The following is a 20,448-nucleotide window of genomic DNA, read 5'->3' on the forward strand; positions in this document are numbered from 1 at the left end:
ATTTTTTTACATAAATCTTCTTTTCTGGGGGTCCCTGGCACAAAACATTTTCACATGGGGGTCCACGGCCAAATACATTATCAATTTGGGGGTCCTTGACATGAAGAAGTTTGAGAACCACTGATCTAAATAATTTAATAATGTGAAAACGGCAGCCCTTTACAACACATCACAGTCACAACAGCACACATAAAGAGACTTTAGTTTTCATTTGCAGGAATAACATTAGGCATACTTTAGCCATTTAATGTCAATTGTTTAAGCTGATCTATACAGCCAATTCAAGTTGAATAACAGTGAATAGCAGGCAAGGCATTCAACCAGTCTGTAGGTGACAGAGGAGGCAGATCATTACGAAATGGGCCTGTATTTACAGAAAGAAAAAAAGCAACAACAAAAAAAGCAAAACAGTCCTGAGCTCAGTGGTGGAAAGTAACTAAGTACATTTACTCAAGTTCTGTACTTGAGTACAATTTTGAGGAATTTTTACTTCACTTGAGTATTTCCAATTTTCCATCTCAGAGGCAAATATTGTACTTTTACTCCACTACAATTATCTGAACTTGTAGATATGCTATTTTCAAAAGATGTTATACATACAGTATGATACCTTGTGAAACGGGACATTCTGCATAATGAGTACTTTTACTTTTGGTATATTTTGATGACCATACTTTTGTACATTTACCCAAGTAAATTGTGATTACCAGACTTTTACTTGTAACAGAGGGTTTCTACATTGCCATATTGATACTTTTACTTAAGTAAAAAACATTTGTACTTTTTCCACCACTGACTGAACTACCGTATACAATATCTCTTCACCAAAAATATGTCAAAGTTAACCACTTGGGGTTCAAGTGGTTAACTGTAGTCTGTGTTGGCTGTCATGTCATTGTCTCCTTGCTGACATGCATCAACACCCCATGACATTTATTGCTTGAGAACAACAACAAAGAAAAGGAAACATAAATCGACTCTCTCTCTCTTTGATGTTGGTAGGAAGATGTACTTCAAAGTAAAGTAGTGGGCACCTGATAACGTAGGGCACCATTTAAACAATATATATATGTATTTTACATTTTACATGCATTTCTAAATGGGAGGCCAAATACATATGATCATTTGTTATGACATTTAAGGCCTGCTACACCTACAATTTCTACAAACCAGTGGATAGCCATTCATTTTGGGCATAAACAAGAAGTTGAACGGTACATGTATGTCTGACACAACAATGCACCGTGCATGTTCAAATCATGTAGGCCTATAGGCCTACTTTTAGATTATTTCCGACCATTTTCCAAAGCATGCATTTATAATGTATTTGTCTTGCATTTTGGAGAAAAAAATAAATGTTTGAGGTGCCCACTTGACTGTACGTATATTAATTCCCTTATTATCAGTTCCAGTTACCTACACGTACAGACAGCGTGTGGTTTGTGTTCAAGATAAAAGTGTAAAATGCAACATAGCCCTGAAACATGGATGAACTTCAACATAGTGTTTGCACTTTCTCCATTTACGGCCCGTACATCTACGTTCAGATTTCAAATATAAAGTGCTTACCCCATGTCCACAAATGTTACAATTATGTCCGGTCCCTCAGAAGTACCCTTATGTTCCGTATTGTTCAATGAAAAGCATTTTAATCCGATCGGTGGCTATTTTCTCCGTATTTCCATTACGCTTTCAACGACACGACCATATCGGTTGGTAGATGTACTGCACTTTGATACATTATGAGAACACGGCCAACGATCGGATTAAAATGCTTTTGATTAAACAATACAGAAGATTCGGGTACTTCTAAGGGCCCGTACATAATTGCAACATCCGTGGCCATGGCGTAAGCACTTTATATTTGAAATCTGACCGTTTATGCAGATGTAAAGGCCAAAAAGGAAGAAAGTGCAAACACCAGGTTGAAGTGACAGACGACCGCCGTGTAATCCATGGCTATAGATCAAGATCATCCACAGCATGTGTAACTTCACCAACACTTTTAGAGGAAGTTAGCTGAGAGACAGTGTACAGCACGTTGTGGCTACTAGCTAAACATTAACACTGCGTAATACACAGCCGGTGTTTCAATTTGTACCGGTGTGTTTATCCGGATTTTATACATGCAACGTTTACCTTTAGATGATGATGTAACTTCATAAAAGTGCCCACGTCCTTTGTGTTGATGGCGATACAATGTTCATGCATTACAAGCGTTTTTGTCTGTTTGGCTGATAGATTCATGGTTGATGATACAAAAAAAAGAGTCTTACCTGGGAACTGCGTGTGTTCACTGTGTTGTCAGGGTTGCAGCAGGCAGTACACACCCACACACACATGCAGCCACACCCATGTTACCAGCAGTGGTGGAAAGTAACTAAGTACTACATCTCAGAGGCAAATATTGTACTTTTACTCCACTACAATTATTTGAAAACTTTAGTTACTTTGTAGATTTTGATTATTATTACAAAACATGCACTAACCACTTCAGCCCTATAGATATTTCGACCATTTGAAAATACCAGATCTAAGTTCACAATGAGTCGCACCTGGTATTTTTCAAATATTGTTTTATTCATGAACTTGTGAAATGGGACATTCTGCACAATGAGTATTTTACTTTTGGTACTTTAAGTATATTTTGATGCCAATACTTTTGTCATTTTACTCAAGTACATTTTGAATATGGCACTTCTAGAGTATTTCTACATTGCTGTATTGATGCTTTTACTTAAGTAAAACACGTGAGTACTTTTTCCACCACTGGTTACCAGTTACCATCAAGTTGCCATGGAAATTGTACATTGTACATTGTGAGTGACTAAACCTAAACCTAAAAGTAAAATGCAATTAAAATGAAATAAAAAGCTATAAAAATGCAAATAATTATACATGCCACTTTTTCATTTTAGCAAATCCAATGTGTAAATTTAAAATAAAAATCTAATATGCCTGCATGTTAAATACATCATTAAAGGAGCACTTCACCCAATTTCAACCATACTGTATCTCCATATTGATCCTTACTCATGCTCATTATTAGCCTGATTATCAGAATGAAGATGCAGTCCACTCAGAGAGTGGGCGGGGTCTATGGTCTGGAACCAGGCTAGCTCACCAGAGGACACTAGATGGCACCATTTCCGTCTACTCACTCGTTGGTGGGCTATACAGTTCATACCTACCAATGACATCATCGAAAGGGATTCCAAAAGAAACTACAGCCTTCTCTTCCTGGAAAGTTAATATCCTGAAATAGCAGCCATTGTTCTTGCATTAATAAAAAACGGTCTATTCAGGAACGATGCATGTCGGGAACGAAACAAATTGGGAATGCTACCCCACCTGGTTTTGCGATACCCATTGTACACATTGTCAGAGTACCCGTGTACCCGTCTGTGCCTGTGTCCCTTTTATGCCCATGTATGTGCAAACTCATACAGTATATGGGCAAATCGGTTGGATCGGTTCTAGACAACTGGATCTCCATATATGCCTATATATGGGCATATTGTTTGGAACGGCAGTTCCGGACAACAGCCTATCCGGACGACTCGACACCAGGATTCTCAACTCCCTCGGGTTGTCGGTGACACTCGTGCTGAGTTTGAAGTCGGTCAGTCGGACCGTGGTTCTCGAGATACGTGAAAGACACCGAGATTTGGGGCATTTATTGTAAGTTTGTAAATAATAAAATAAAAGTTTGAAATCTTGTTTGAAATGACCAAACCTGCCTACCAATGATGTCACTGGTAGGCAGATGTCTGAACTGTTCACAGCCCTCCTCTGAGACACGGAACCAGTAGACAGAAAGGATGAAGGTCCAGTGGGCACCTAAACCTTCTGGGCACTTCTGGGCACAAATCCGGCGACAATTAGCTCACAACAAGTCACATCGCCACGAGTTGTGAGCTTGTAGATCGGCTATTTTCAAATAGCCAATTGTACGTAGGATTAAAGTGGGTTATTTTAGGCTGTTCAAACACCAGAGGGCAGTGTCAGGTGAATTTAAGGAGCATTCCATTCTAGTCTGCCACTCTGCCTTGGCAGAAGCTACATTCAGATAATGCATGTGGCTGTCGAGTCGTGTTTCATATGTCATATTTAATATGTCTATATATATTCTGTGTGCTCCCTGTCATCATGAAGCAATAATATTGTGTTCACCCTGTCATCCTATCATTAAATAATATTATTCTGTGTTCACCCTGTCCTCATATCATGACATAAATGTAACACCTTATTGACTCCCACCTTATTTCAGGAACGTGGGAGTCAAGTTTGCAATGCATTCTGGGAATAATGTCATCACTGCTCTGCTTAAGATGCCAATGCCAAAAACAACAAGCTTGCAACCACCCCGACACTGCAGTTTTCATGACTGGGTCTGGTAGGGCTGGCTTGGTTTTCTGTTTACCAGGTCTATCAAGGAACTGGTGGCCAGCCACAGCCTGGAAATACAGCCTGTCTGCACACTCTGAGGTAGGTAGATAACAGGTCAATGCAATCGCAACCAATACCTGCTAGGCGAGTGGCGACCGAATTTGACTGGGGGCGAGTAGGTATTGGTGCCGACCAGTCTTGTATTCAGATAACATCATCATCATCATCATCATCATCATCATCATCATCCTCATCATCCTCAGTGGCTTCCTTGTTGTTTACTTAGCGTTCCCCGTGTTTTTGTGTTAACCCATTAAAAACCGGAAAAGCATCTGTGTCATTTTAGATTTTAGCTATATATATAGCAACATACGTTTTTCAGAAAACTCTCAGGATTTAGAGGTGGTTTAGAACAATGGGTCTCAAAAAATGTAGATACAAGCTCACAGTGCATCACCTCATGCCGCGGGTTACATGTCGGCTTTCCGACATGTCGCCTTTCCGACGGTTACTAACCCCAACCCTAACCACACGCGGAAGCCACGTAGTCGGAGTAGTGGGATGTCGCAATTATGAGTGCAAACCATGCCGCGCTGCAAGCTTGTACATCTGCTATTTTTTAAAATGTTTGAATAATATATACATTTTAACACATTTTTAAACACAAATCTTCTCTTATGGGGGTCCCTGGCACAATATACTTTCAGAGTGTGGTCCGTGGCCAAATACATATCATTTTGGGGGTCCTTGGCACAAAAAAGTATGAGAACCACTGATTTAGAAGACATTTTGTAGAATCGGCCTCAGGTCTTAATGGGTTAATAAACACTCTGCTAAACACTCTTTAGGTCGTCCTCAGATGAGCCCTCCATCACACTGTTGGGTTGGGTGACACACAAACAAACACGGGACCGTACCTATGTTCCCCAGGTTCTATGTTCCCCGCTTTCCTAGGAGAGCGGGGAATATAGGACCTAACCTAAACCTAACCCTAACCATAACCTTAGTGGGGAACATAGAACCCGGGGAACATAGGTATGACCCCAACAAACACACTGTTTCTGCCTCTGCCTCGTAACGTGACGCAATGTTTGTATTACCAATGGTTCAAGAGTTCCTCTGTGCTCTGGACCGTTGTGTAAAAGGCCAGCTGAAATCATTTGAGAATAGCTGATTGGCAAGGGGCTACTAAGCCTATCCCAGCCCAAATGACTCAATTGCTAACTAGTTAGTAAGCTGAATCTCATTATAATTAACAGTCAGCTATATAGACCTAACCTCGCATCACCAGTCTTTCCACCTCGGAGGAAAGCCTGGTCTGCGTTACTAAAGACCCATATGATCCGGTCTAGGCCACGCCTACAGGAAAAAAAAAATAATAATAATCCTCTTTCCGGATTCTGCCCATTCGGTTTTGCGGTGCCGCTTTGTTTTGGTTCCCCAATCCCTATTTAAATGGAATAGAATTTCCCCGTGGGATAATACAGACGCTAAATAGTCTCCGGATAGTGCACGCACATTTACATTTTAAAAAATAAGCTAAACTATGCCGCATCAAGGATTTTATTAGGACGGACCTATTTTGGGGTGAGACGTCTTTCCGGTTCTGCCCATCCGGCCACTTTTTTTTTTTTTTACTTCCGCTCCCGACCGGATCATATACCCGAAAAGGAATGCTGCCCAGGCTAATATAGACCCCTTAGATATAGACCCCTTATCAAACAGCGTCACATTGATAAGAACCAGTATGCGCAGGCCGGCACCAAATGAACCCCACCGCTCATAAGATGCAATGGAAAAGTGGTCACTGCACTTGTGTGTAAAAATGCATCCCATCAAACTTTCAGATGCCATTTTTCTCCAAGTATGGAGGAAGAATGCTTAGGATTTTACTGTGATCTCTTGCTCTTGAAAGTTGTGTAAAACTTTGTATGCAAACTCCCTAGAGGCCAAGGAAAAACCTTTGGCCTGCATTTTTCAGGGTCATCCCTATGTTCCCCGGGTTCTATGTTCCCCCACTAAGGTTAGGCAAGACGGATCTGTTAGATTTTTCATATTTCATCCTGATTGGCTAAGATTGACACCTAAAGTTTTCAGGATTGGCATTGTAGTGCCACCAGGAGGCCGATTTTTGCAAAACTAATGTTTCATATTACTTAAAATATTTCTTATTTTGTCCAAACATCACGCAAATCGGTTCAAATTTTTTGTCCAAACATCACGCAAATCGGTACACATTATTTCTATAGTCAAGTGATCAAGGCGGATCCGTCCGATTATTCATATTCCATCCTGATTGGTGAATTCCGAACATTGCAGGCCCACAATAACCCACCTGACCTGGCGGAGACCTGTGCTCCTATAGGAGCACCTTTTCTAGTTTATTTCTGTGTTGCTACAGAACCACACACATCTGTACAGTTTGAGCCTGTGAAATCTTCAGTAAAAAGTCAAAATCTACTTCAACGTGTCGTTCTTGCCGAACCACCTGGAGCGGTGTACACTCACTCACTCAACTGTACTGTGGACTTTACTGTGTTTGCTGTGACACAACGTGCCCATCCCCTAATTATTAAAACAAACAACCTGCTCCAGTGTGTGTGTGTGTGTGACGTGTGTGTGACGTGTGTGTGCGTGTGTGTGCGTGTGTGTGTGTGTGTGTGTGTGTGTGTGTGTGTGTGTGTGTGTGTGTGTGTGTCAAATAGCCTGAAGGAGCCAGTGCATTTTCCGTTAGACCGAAGCTCACACACCAGTCTTTGTTTCGCTCTGCAATCAATCTTCAGCAATGCGATGACTGTCTGCCATGATGCCCATGCTCATCTTCACCTGCCTCAACTCCTTCATCCACCAGAGGATTCCTCAGATGCTGCGTATCTCAGGCACTACGACGGTCATCCTGGTGATCTTCCTCTTGACCGCTGTGCTGGTGAAGGCAGAGATACCCTTCTTCTGTCTCATCATCATCAAAATCATCTGCATCAACTCCTTCGGCGCCATTTTCCAGGGCAGCCTGTATGGACTGGCAGGGTTGCTGCCTGTGTCTTACACCATGCCCCTCGTGACTGGACAAGGGCTGGCCGGCGTCGTGGCTGCCGTCTCCATGATCTGTGCTCTCACAGCCTGCGTTGTCATCCTACTGGCTAGCCTCTCCTACCTCGTACTGCCCAGCATAGAATCTTTCCAATACCTCATGGAGAGCAACAGACTCAGGACATCCTCTGATCAGGAGAACAAGTCAGTTGTTGCGTTCAGTCTGACTGAAGAGGAGGACCAGACAGTTGTTTCTGTTTTTGCCATCTTGAAACGGATCTGGGTGATTGCCATGTCTGTGACTTTCAACTTCACCATTACCATCGGAACGTTCCCAGCCGTCACAGTGGGCGTCAAGTCCACGATAGCCGAGGGAGGAGCCTGGGACACCTACTTCATCCCCGTCTCATGTTTCCTGCTCTTCAACGTGATGGACACCGTTGGGAAGAGTCTGACCGCAGTCTGCATGTGGCCAGGTGCGGACAGTATATGGCTGCCCATCTTGGTGGGTGTGCGGGTGGTCTTCGTACCTCTGTTCATGCTGTGTAACGTGCAGCCTCGTCACTACCTGCCCGTGTGGTTTGGCCACGACTCCTGGTACATCCTCTTCATGATCCTCTGACCTCTTCGCCGCCTCCAATGGATACCTGGAAAGCCTGTGCTGGTGCTATGCACCAAGGAAGGTTGCACAGCATGAAGCAGAGACGACAGGAGCCATTATGGTCTTCTTCCTGTCCCTGGGACTGGTGCTGGGTGCAGCAATCTCGTTCGCCTCCAGAGCCATGATCTAGAACAGGGGTCTTCAATGTTTTTCAGGCCAATTATCTCTTAGCTGAGAAGAGAAAACCATAGCAGATGATGTTATGTATGATAAAAGTAATCGGTTGCACTCAGAGTTTCCTCTTCTATTATTTCTTACATGTCGAATTCGACATGTAAGATCGCACCAGAGGAGTCAGAGCGTGTGGTAACAAAAAGGCTATGTATGATAACCCACCTTTTGAAAAATATACCATTACAAGAAATGTAGTTAAAGAGTTACAATCAGTGCCACTAGACTCAAGCATATTTATTCTAAACTGTGGCCATAATATTTTAGTAAGTCCAGTCATTATGTTCAAATGATGAGTGAAAAGTTTAGTTAAAAAAATATTCATTGGTTCCAATTGTAAAACTAGACAGTTTTTCTAGTCAAGTTTTTTTTATTTAATTTGGTTTAAACTGTACAGATCAGCAGGTTCACACAAATGTTGTCAATGTTTTGTCATTTAACATAACATTTATTTAAAAAATCTTGCATTTTCCACTTTCTCTCATAGGGTCATTTAGAATCCCCCATAGCATTCACATTCAAACTCAAATTCAGTTATTTTATGTTTACTTTCTCCACCTTTACCTAAGGGTGCTGTTTTCCCCTGGGGGAGGAGGCTGTTATAGATGTATATCTCCCTGCTCTTAAATGGTTTGGTCTACCTTTAATTCAGAAGGTCACGGATTCAAATCCAGACTTATCCAGGCTTAATGGGATATTTCACTTTTATCATTTTATCGTCTACTGAGGCTTTTGCGAGGACCCCAGACAGTTTTTTAAGTTGCTTGATTCAGTATTTAGATATGTCATATGTGATATTCATTTGATCAGACACGCCCCCTTCCTATACAAACCCATTGTAACTTCAAACTCCATTTTAACCATGATGGATTCATGGAAAACACCCGTTCTTGGTCCTGGCGACTGATATTGTCCTTCTAATGCGTGAGGAGACCGTGTTTTTTCTGTTACTTTTTTCATTCATTTATTTATTTAATTGAAAAAAAAAAAAAAAAAAAGTAATTGTGCCTGTCCACTGGGGGTGGGCAGGTACCTTACCCCTGTTCCATCGGAGTGCGATAATATTCTTCTTCAGCTGAATCAGTCCAGATGCACTAAAAGCATTTCACAGGCAGAAGAGGTAGGCAGCATATCTTTAACTTCAGTGACAGGATTATCACAGCTAGATAGTTCTTCTCCTGCAGCAGCAGAGAAGAGATGCATAAGCAAAGCACTCTTAATAAAATGGACATGTTTCATGAACGAGTCCCTAACATCTCACATATCAGCATTAATTCAGCACTTCTGGAGCCACAGCCTTTACAAGTGCTAGTAGTCCACTTTTATGTTGTATGAATTATATCATTATTCCCTTCCTCTGCAATGACTCTGAGGACCCCCTAGGGCTCGCAGACCCCCTGTTGAATAACAATTTTTTAAATGGTATAACCAACAGATTAATAAAAATAAAAAGAGCAGAAACTTGCCCTAAATTTCTATTGGGTGAGTGGGACTTGTATAATGGATAGGGTGGCACCGGCCCAAAAAAGGTTGAGAACCATGAGTTGGAGATAATTTAAGTTTAGGTTATTAAAATGGTTGTGTTTAGACATTAGGTCAGAGAGGTATATGGTTAAAATTGTTGTGTTTAGACATACGTATATGGTTAAAATTGTTGTGTTTAGAGTTTAGACATTAGCTCAGAGAGGTATTATGGTTAAAATGGTTGTGTTTAGACTTTAGGTTGGAGATGCTTTAAAAAAAATGTCAGCTGAATGGAGCGAATCAGTCTGGATTCCAGGCTCGGTTAGTGGTGGATATTTAACAAGGCAAAAATAATAGTAATATTTAAAACCAGTTCCTTAATTATCTACTTAATAGTTCATAGAAGAGACGTTTAAAAACATTGATACAGTAACAGAAATATGAAAACTTTTATTGTTTGATTTCACCAACCTGGGAAAATAATGTTATGTCATAAAATTGAACCTGTGCGTTTTCTTCAAGGCTCATAGATAATACAAAAGATGCAAAGGAATCACATACAACGCCACATACCGGAGATTCCACAGCACACAGGAACGACAGTCCTCTTATGATATAAAACGGTAAAAGAAAAATGTGTGTCAATCTGTTCCACCTGAGAGACACAGTGGCTTTATTTCAATCTCTTTTGCAAAAGCACATGATCGGTGATGTATGTAGCTGTCCCTGAATGTGTGAGCAGGAGTCCTCAGTCCTCTGTAATCAAAAGAACCCAATGAAATTGCCATCAACTCTCAGGGCCTCATCTGAGAGGATGATCCCTCTAACACCTGATGCTCAGAATATAGCCTAGCAACGCTTAAATTATCCTAGCCAGTTGAAAACAGATTTTCAAGATGAAAATATCTTTGTTTACTGTAGTTTTTTTTTTTTTTCAACGAGCAACACTGTATTACCCCCACTGTTTTTCAGTAAATATATTTTTACTGCTCCTAGTATTGATGGCCTTTATATGTCTTATATGAATTGAATACACTGAACCACAATGGAAACAAGCCCTCTGGCCTTTTTGTGTTATCCATTTAGCATTATTGTATAACTGTACCGATTCCGACTGATAAAAAATTAGGTTCTACACGCTACACACTACACAGTAGGGTCCATCAAGAGATTGTAGAACTTTTATGTTTTTGCAGTGCCTGGATTCCACTGTGCCATGGTGCCTTCAAGAGCGGTGGTTTCTTAAACCTTTTCAATTTCAAAGACCTCCAGTTTGGTAAGCATTGTTAGGCCCGGACCCCCATAACTCTGAGAGTATTACAATTGGAACCAAATGGACCCTTATGGGTCCATTTGGTTCCAATTGTAATACTGGGTCCATTTGGTTCCAATTGTAATACTCTCAGAGTTATTTAGGCTACTATCTCAGAGTTTCAGACCAGTAAGTTACAGACCAGTAAAGTGTCCATTTGGTTTCTAACTATCTATCAGTCATTTACCTGGGTGACCCCCTCAAGGACATGTGAGGGGGTCCCCCGGAACCCCCAATTTGAGAACCACTTGTTCAACAGTACATGCTCCAGTAGATGGTGTTGAAGAGCAGGTAAGAGAGAGGGAAGGCCAGGCGGGAGTAGGAGTCAATCATGGAGCTGTTGCTCAGAATCCGGTCCACGTTTTCGCGCATCGACCGTCGCCTGCGGAGGCGGGTCCCCTCCGTGGTGGGCGCGGTGTCCGAGGTCTGGGTGGGCCTTCTGTGCATGGGGTCCGCCGCGTTCAGGGTCGGGACCATCCGAGGAAAGGGCGTGAGCTCGATGTCGTCGTCGTCGTGGAAGCAGCCGTCGAAGGCCATGGCCTGGCTGGCGGCGTAGGTGGACGGGAGCTGGGGAGTGGAAATAAAACAGATGAATGCAAACAAGTGTTTTGATAGATCATTAGTTGTCAAAGAGGGGTCCTTGAGGGGGTTCCAGGGGGTCCCCGGCTAAATTTGTTGACCGCTTAAACCCCAGCATCCGTATTGTGGGTAAGGCTTTTGCAGAAAATAACAGATCAACAAGCTCACAACGCGTCGCGCTGCGACGCGTTGTGAGCTTGTCGATCTGCTATTTCTTGCGAAAGCTATCCCCACAATAATAGAAGACTGAAAATACACTAGAATAGAGCCCTGAGGGATTCCGGTCAACCATATGGGGTTTAAGTGTAATATAGCATCAAAATCTGTTTAACCACTTTAACCCTACATACATCGGCTATTTTTTGGAACGTTTTTAGAATATGTTTAACAACACAAAACTTCCCTGGCAGGTCCCTGGCACAACATATTTTCAGATGGGAGTCTGCGGCCAAATACACATTCATTTGGGGGGTCTTGATACCCATAATTCACTAAAGGCCTCATGGGACACTGGAAACTCGTGGATAAAGTTATTCTGTTTCAAGTATATGTTTTTGTATATTCTACATTTGGCCAGTAGAGGGCAGTATATAAAAATCTTTCCCCACACAATAGTTGGACTTGGAATAATTTACTGCCTGCAGTACAGTACAGTACAAACCTTCCCTCTCTTCATCTTCCTCATCTCCTCCACGGTGGTGCAGTAGTTAACGGCAGCGTACTCTATGACGGACAGGAAGACAAACAGGAAGCTCGTCCACAGGTAGATGTCCACTGCTTTCACATAGGATACCTGAGGAACACACAGACACACAGGTAGATGTCTACTGCTTTCACATAGGATACCTGAGGAACACACAGACACACAGGTAGATGTCCACTGCTTTCACATAGGATACCTGAGGAACACACAGACACACAGGTAGATCTCTACTGCTTTCACATAGGATACCTGAGGAAACACACAGACACACACACACACAAAGTTGCATTGTGTGCAGATTGACCAACATTTCAAACGCTTTCAGCCCACCCATCTGACCACTTATCCCAGCAATTCATTTAATAATGTTTAAAAAAATGTTTTTCTAAATATTGTTATATCATCATTATTATCTTAGTGTTTTGGCCCCAGCCCACAGGTTGAGAACCAGTGCAATAGAACGTATAGGAGTGCATGCGTAAGCGCACGCACGCACACACGACGCACGCACACACAGCATATTTTACCTGGGGCATGGAAGAGGACACTCCAGTGATGATGGTCGACATGGTCAGTACTGTGGTCATACCTGTAGGGGGCGGTGGACATACATGTTTACCACACAGCCATGTTTAGTTCTACAGGTGTGACTGTGAAAAGCTCACAGACCAAAAGCTACAAGCTTGTAGATCAGCTATTTATGCTATTTTAGAAATTGTGCGTGTGCCACTTTCAACCTGGGATTCCCTATTTTGGGTAGACATAATATTGTCAAAAAACATAGTAAACACTAATCCTCCTATAATTCGACAAAGCCGTGTGGGTGGGTGGTGAGCCCAAAATTGTGTGTGGTGAGCCCCAAATCTCTTCTGCCCGGTTCTCCTCAGTGCCTGGAGCAATTGATCTGAATTTGCACACAACCATTCACCATTACCATGTGCACGGAACAGCGAAGGCCGTTTTTCACTTTACCCAAATGTCAGCTGTTTATAAGCGTTTTTGTGTCGCTGGCTCCCGGGTTGCCAAGTCATGTGCACACATATCCCCCCACGGGTATAGTCTAGTATTTAATAATTTTAAACAAATAGTGAAAATATCTATAAGCGCTTGTAGATCAGCTTATTTTCGCTATTCCTCGTATGAGAGGTAGTGTGTGTGTGTTTGTGTGCGTGTTAGTGTTTGTGTAACAAGAGAAAGAGAGATCTTAGAGAGACAAAGAGCAGTGGTTCTCAAAGTGGGCTCCGGGGCCCCCCAGGGGCCCTTGAGGGGGTTCCAAGGGGTCCCTAGCAAAATGTGTTGTTAATATGGCAACAAAATCAGTTTTAGCATTTTAAACCTATATACATCGGCTACAATTGTATGTCATGCCCGAAATAGGGACGCTAGGTTGAAAGTGGTTACTAAATGTTTCTAGTTTTCCAGTAGCTACATCGAGTAACCTAGGGTTGCCAAATAATGTTTCTGTCTAGGTGATGAAAGCAACGCAGCCACTATCTCTCTCTCTCTCTCTCTCTCTCTCACACACACACACACACACACACGCACACGCACACGCACACGCACACACACACACACACACACACACACACACACACACACACACACACACACACACACCGGTGCTGCTGTAGAAGGCCAGGCCATTGGAAGGGTGGAACTCTTCAATAAAGAACTGAGACAGAACAATCTCATCCGTCCTCAGGGAGTCGTTCCCATTCTTCCAGTACAGCATCAGGTCATTCTCATTATACGCATCTAACAAAGAGAGGGAGAGGGAGAGAGAGAGAGAGAGAGAGAGAGAGAGAGAGAGAGAGAGAGAGAGAGAGAGAGAGAGAGAGAGAGAGAGAGAGAGTTAATATATCTGTATAATGATGTGTATCTTGTCAGCTATTAGTTCAGGCAGATACACTCAAGAGGTTTACATGCGCACACACACACACCATTGGTATGGGTAATGTCCTGTATATCAGTGGTTCTCAAGCTTTTCCATGTCAAGGTATTTCATGTTATTTGACCCCCATCTAAAAAAAGACCCCCAGAAGAGAAGATTTATGTAAAAAGAAAATGCTGTATATGACGTGCAAGCCCACCAGGGGTAGTTTAGAAAGAAAGGGGAAATGAGGTGTTTTATTTATAGACATTTTAAAATCATATCTGAAGGACTCAAAACAATTTGAAAAGTGGCTCTGAATCACGGGCAATTTAGAAAGAAAGAAGATAAAAGGTGAGGAAGAAAGTACAGAAGTACACATGGTATCATTAATACTAAAAATAAACTTTCTTTTTGACGCAATTTTCTAAACGGTCACACATTTCTCCTCCTATGCCTTCCTTCTCAGCCCGCCCATGACCACTCACCCTCTTTAAAAGCATAGCATGTGTTCTCCATCGTGCATATAGGTACTAGAACGGTGCGTGTGAGTCTGTGTGTCTGTGTGTGTGTGTGTGTGTGTGTGTGTGTGTGTGTGTGTGTGTGTGTGTGTGTGTGTGTGTGTGTGTGTGTGTGTGTGTGTGTGTGTGTGTGTGTGTGTGTGTACGTCTTACAGCTCTCTAGTTCCAGGGAGCAGTTCTGTGTGTCCAGTGGAAAGCTGCTGAAGTCCATTGAACAGAGAGCAGTCACAGTGATCCTACAGGAGCACAATACAACCTCTTCAGTATGATTACACACACACACACACACACGAACACACACACACACACACACACACACACACACACACACACACACACACACACACACACACACACACACACACACACACACACACACACACACACATACACACACATATATACAGTGTAGCACATTACTGTCCGTATTCCCTGTGTGACTCGTTCAATGACCTACATGGCAGACATTTAGTGTATCCTAGGTAACACTTTTTACTGCTGCCATTTGTTTTCTGCTTGTTCCTCCTCTTTCTCTCTCTCTCTCTCTCTCTCTCTCTCTCTGTCTGTCCACTAGATTAATCTGTTTCTTTATTTTTATGATCCCTCTCTTTTTCCAGACATAAGCACACAAACATATCAGTGCTGTCGCCTGTCGGGCAAAAACCTCTCCATATTAAATGTTTTTTCCTAAGTTAACTCCCTACTTGATCATTCAACAGCGTTACACAAAAGCTCCAAAAGCAGTAGATCTGCTGCATGAGGGTTCCACCCGACAGACGATATACTGGTAGCCATTACCAGCTACAAAAGTCTCTCTTCATGAATGCCTGTCATGTCATCAGAATCACTTTTATTGCCTCATCACAGGTTTGCAGGTGTTTTTTTGCTTTTCAGGCTCGCCCTTCCAGAGAGAGGGCGAGCAAGGAGAAACTGTCATGTCATGTTATGTCATATCATCATGTTATGTCTCATGTGTTATGTCATCATCATATCATGTCATGTTATGTCATTTCATTTCATGTCATCTCATATATTGTCACAGTCACAGACTTTGCCTGTCTAGTTGTTGTATTTCCATGTTATGTTCTAGTTATTTTGGTTCTATGTTCTTGTCTTCCCCAGCTGAATCTCATGTGTAATCAGCCCTCATGGATATTAGTCTTGTTCCCCAGTCAGTCCTTGTTGGATCATTGTTTGTGTTGCATCGTTTGTCTGTATTCTCTGTTTCACCTGTATTCAATTCTCAATCATGGGTGATCAAGTAGGGCGAAAAAAACACACAAATAACAACAAATATGGAGATAAGTGGTTTCTGCCGGACAACAGTGATATCATACTGTGAATGAGATGTGGCTCCATCAGGTACCTGACGCTAGAGATGTCCGATAATATCGGACCCCGGATATGAACATGAAAATGTAATATCGGACAATATCGGTATTATTGGTCGTGTAATTAACACATTATAACTCATTTCATTATAGAATTAGGCATAATGTGTTAATCCCACGAGAGGAGATATGTGAAGTTGTTACCTGACATTAGTTTTGGTGAAAAAAAGCCTGCATATATCAGTATCGGTTGATATCGGAATCGGAAATTAAGATTTAACCCATTAAGACCTGAAGCCGATTCTACAAATGTCTTCTAAATCCCAACAGTATTCTGAAAAAAAACGTATGTTTCTATATCAGTGGTTCTGAAACCTTTTCATGTCAAGGACCACCAAAATGATATGTATTTGGCCACCGACCCCCATCTCAAAATGTTTTGTTCCAGGGACCCCCAGAAGCAAAGAATAGAGTTAAAAATGTTCGCTTTAAACAATATATATTCAAAGATGTGCACACATTTTCACGATTATTCAAAAATAGCAGATCTACAAGCTCGTAGCGCGGCACTCTGAGCTATGAGCTTGTATATCTGCTATTTTTGAATAGCCAAAGTGTAAAATAATGCTTTTTAGCTCAAATGTTCCAGGTCTTAAAGGGTTGAGAGTTTGAATATCGGAAACTCGGATATCGTCAAAAAAAAAGCCAATATGGGACATCCCTACCTGACGCTGTAGAGGATGTTGCCGTCGGGGTAGACTCTGAGCATGATGTTCTCCATGGTGGTGTCGTGGATGAAGGAGCGCTTGGAGTGGACGAAGAAGACGTCGGGGACCCAGATCTTCTTCACCAGGCGGGCGTCGAACGTCCTGCTCAGGTTGCTGCGGGACGGGAACGCCAGCCGCTCGTCCTTCCAGTAGTGGCGCAGGTACAGAGTCATGGTGAAGTCCTGCAGGGAATGACAGGGATGTACTACTATATATAGAGACATGTACCCACAACAAAAATGACATTCCATATTCCATAGTTTCAAATGAGCCAATACAGTATATATATATATATATCGTCTCTGTCAGGTGGAAACCACATTATGTCCAAAACTGTTACTTTTCAGGATTCAAATAAAAAAGTAGCAAAAGTAGCAGATCTACAAGCTCTAGAAACGTGGCGCGAATTGTGTGAAGCTGTAGCATGATCAAGTAAGGCATTCATTTATGAAAAAACACAACAAGTTAGAATATGGAGATAAGAGGTCTCTGCCCTACGATATTATATAATGTATATTAATTTGAAAATATGTCATAATTATACTGTATACACTGTATACACGACCTGACCATGCAAGGATGGATGCTAAATCATTCTACCAAATCCCCTGCTCAATGCCGCATGGACGGGTGCAGTGGTTTCATGAAGCCTGCTTGTGTTGTGACTCTGTTTACAGGTTTGACTGGTGCTCCGCCATGTGGCCGTTTGTTATGATTGACATAGAGACCTCCTCTCATCATTGATACAGAGCAGGCTGGTTGGGCCTCTACCCAGCTGGTACGTCCCAGCTGGTACTGTACATCAAAGCATAACTTATTAAAACACACACACACGCACACACACACACACGCACACACACACACACACACACACACACACACACACACACACACACACACGCACACGTGCAAACGCGCACGTACCATGTTGACTTCAGAGATGCTGTCAATGCTTTCCACCTGCACATCGATGCCGACAGGGATGGCTGCACCTGAAGAACACAGGATTCAGAAACATCATGTTCATTTTCTAAGCACATGAATATGACATGGCGCGTTGCTCTATGACACAGAAGAAAAAATAGTATATACAGAAAGATGAGAAAAAAGTATATTATATGAAGGTAACTCGTATATCGTCTCTTTCGGGTGGAAACCTCATTATGTCCAAAACTGTTACTTTTCAGGATTCAAATATAGATAAAGTATACAGATCTACAAGCTTCGAGCTTGTGGATCTGCTACTTTTGATACTTTTGTGTGACGCTGTAGTATGATCAAGTAGACCGTTAATGTACGAAAAAGCATAAAAAGTTAATATATGGAGATAAGAGCTTTCTGCCCCGAAAGCAACGATATAAGTATAAGAAATATGTGGAATATAGTGTCTTAGCAAATGTGAACAGTATGAGCAATGTTGGATGTATATGATGAGACATATTGCACATTTGAGGTATATTGAGGCAAACTATGTTTGCAAATAGCAAGAACAAGTAGAGCAGTGTGCCGTGCTTTAATATGCCAGCGCTTACAGTCTTTACAGTTCACTGTTACAGTTCAGCGTTGCAGAGCAGATCAGCTATTTTTCTGTTTGCTTTGATAGTCCACAGTGCTTTCCCAGAGGGGCAGAACTTGAAAGGTTTACGGGCAGGATGAGAGAGAGGCCAGAGATGGTCTTGGCTGCCTTGCTTCCTGTCATTCAAATTCCTGACTGCAATAACCACTCAGGACCTCAGGTGAGAGAGAGGTGAACGTCATCACATTCCGTCACCACAATCATATACCGGGGAAGTCGGGAACCTATTTATTTTTGGGAACTTAGTGCTTTGTAGAGGAGCGTGACGTACCGTACAGTTCCCCTTTGAAGATGGATGCAGCATGTGCTTTTCCAGGGCTCTGTAGGCTAATTCTGGAATGATATTTCGTCATATGATGGCTTCGCTCACCGAGAATTGCAGATCTACTGCCAGGCCCGGCGCCAGGATGAAATGACTGAGGGTGCAGTTGAAAATTGCGAAATTTTGTAGTTAATTGCGCGGATTTTGGCCGTTTTTGGGCGTTTTTGGGCGTTTTTTTTTACTTTATTTTGGTTTTAGGGTTAGGCTTATGTTATTTAATTCTTATTTTTGCCTGATTTTACCGATTTTTTTTATTAAAAATAAAATAAAAATAAAAAGTTTTCCAAAATAAACTGAGGGGGCACAATTTGAAACTGAGGGTGCCAGGCCCCCTCAGGCCCCCCCCGTGGCGCCGGGCCTGGTCTACTGCTATTGTTGGCGTACAGCACTGTCGACAAAGTATGAAACAGGCTTACGAAAATGCCAATTGTCGTCGTTATGCCAATTGATTCCTCCCCACGCACATTTCTGTGTTGTCACTGCTGTTGTATCCTACTGACTCACCTGCCAGTGAGGAGCCCCCACCGGGAGGACGTAGAGCTTTTGTCCTGCTCCTCCCGCCCAACACTCCCTGCTGACGGGTGCCGCCCCAGCCTATAGGATTACGTGCAGTGACAATTATCACCCTACCCCCGCCCGGCTTCCCTCCCCCGAGCACGGGTCAATTGTGTTTGTTTGTAGACAATTGACAAAGCCGGATACACCACGGTGAATTCGAACCCACAAACTCCTCGGTGGTGGGCAGGCACTTTACCACTGCGCCGCCCGAGCGCCTTCAGTTACCTTTTTTGATTCAGGTTTGCTTTCTATGCCGTTTTCCTTGATTGTTTATTGTCGATGTCATGCTGAAGAATTGTTTGTGCTTAAATCTTTCTCTTTTAATGAATGCATTGGCAAAGTGGTTTTTATAGAGAAACCCAGTAACCACCATCCTCCCTTTAAAAACAAACAATACGGTCCGGCTTCCCAGGAAAACCATTGTCTCCACCTCTTTTAATGCCATGTCCAACCACACTTTCTTGTTGCGATGTTGAACTTTAGTAGAACCTTGGGTTGTGTAGCTCACTGGTTCTCAAACTTTTTCATGCCAAGGACCCCCAAATTGATATGTATTTGGCCGCGGACCCGCATCTGAAAAGAGTTTGTGCCAGAAGAGAAAATGTACCTCCTGGAACACCCCCCTGACCCCAATTTGAGAACCACTGGTATAAGCTACATTGGCATGTTATAAGCCCAAATATTGTCAATCATCTTTATCTTTTGCTTCTTGGGGTAGTGATTCCATTCCCTCTCATTGTATGGCTCCGTAGCAATACAACATGTCTCAAAATCACACTTTTAGCATGTAAACTAACACAAACAGCAGATTAAATATGTTTTACAAATGAGTGCTCATACTTTATTTGTGTAAAGTGAAATGACTGTATTCACTGTATATTACCCTTAACCAATATCAGTATACAGTGAGGGCTAAAAAGTGAGAGAGTCAACAATATTTGGACTTATATCATGTCCAAGTATCTAGGCCTACAGTATATAACACAAGGTTCTACCAAAGTTCAACATTGCTCTCAGATTCTGCAGATATCTTGCGTCTATGAGGTGGCCACGTGTTTCCGTGCATTTTCAACGCTTTATCTTTTCAGTGTTTTGGTTTTAGGGCCGGTGTTGCCACGTCTTATTATATATATATATATATTATCATAAGCGACTTTGGGCTTGTTTTTCTGTAAAGTCGCTTATAAATATTGG

The 20,448-nt window shown here is 42.3% G+C and overlaps 1 protein-coding gene and 1 pseudogene across 2 annotated transcripts in view; one reads left to right on the top strand and one right to left on the bottom strand.

The window, feature by feature from the left end:
* The first annotated feature begins 7,179 nt into the window (after positions 1 to 7,179).
* Positions 7,180 to 8,210, top strand: LOC308077070 (equilibrative nucleoside transporter 1-like; annotated as a pseudogene). The gene has a single exon. The product of its transcript is annotated as an equilibrative nucleoside transporter 1-like (transcript).
* A 3,069-nt stretch (positions 8,211 to 11,279) lies between these two features.
* LOC308076979 (gamma-aminobutyric acid receptor subunit rho-3-like) overlaps positions 11,280 to 20,448 on the bottom strand; it is a gene marked incomplete at both ends in the record, with an annotated part of 32,314 nt that continues 23,145 nt past the window's right edge. Inside the window, 7 exons of the mRNA XM_080417503.1 lie at positions 11,280 to 11,594; positions 12,268 to 12,399; positions 12,837 to 12,898; positions 13,927 to 14,064; positions 14,854 to 14,936; positions 16,757 to 16,980; positions 17,723 to 17,790. Of these exons, the coding sequence (XP_080273629.1) occupies positions 11,280 to 11,594; positions 12,268 to 12,399; positions 12,837 to 12,898; positions 13,927 to 14,064; positions 14,854 to 14,936; positions 16,757 to 16,980; positions 17,723 to 17,790 (1,022 nt within the window). The remainder of the gene's footprint in view (positions 11,595 to 12,267; positions 12,400 to 12,836; positions 12,899 to 13,926; positions 14,065 to 14,853; positions 14,937 to 16,756; positions 16,981 to 17,722; positions 17,791 to 20,448) is intronic.

This window comes from Gymnoscopelus braueri (genome assembly GCF_963280865.1).
Source record: "Gymnoscopelus braueri genome assembly, chromosome: 21".
In the NCBI taxonomy this organism is placed as follows: Eukaryota; Metazoa; Chordata; class Actinopteri; order Myctophiformes; family Myctophidae; genus Gymnoscopelus; species Gymnoscopelus braueri.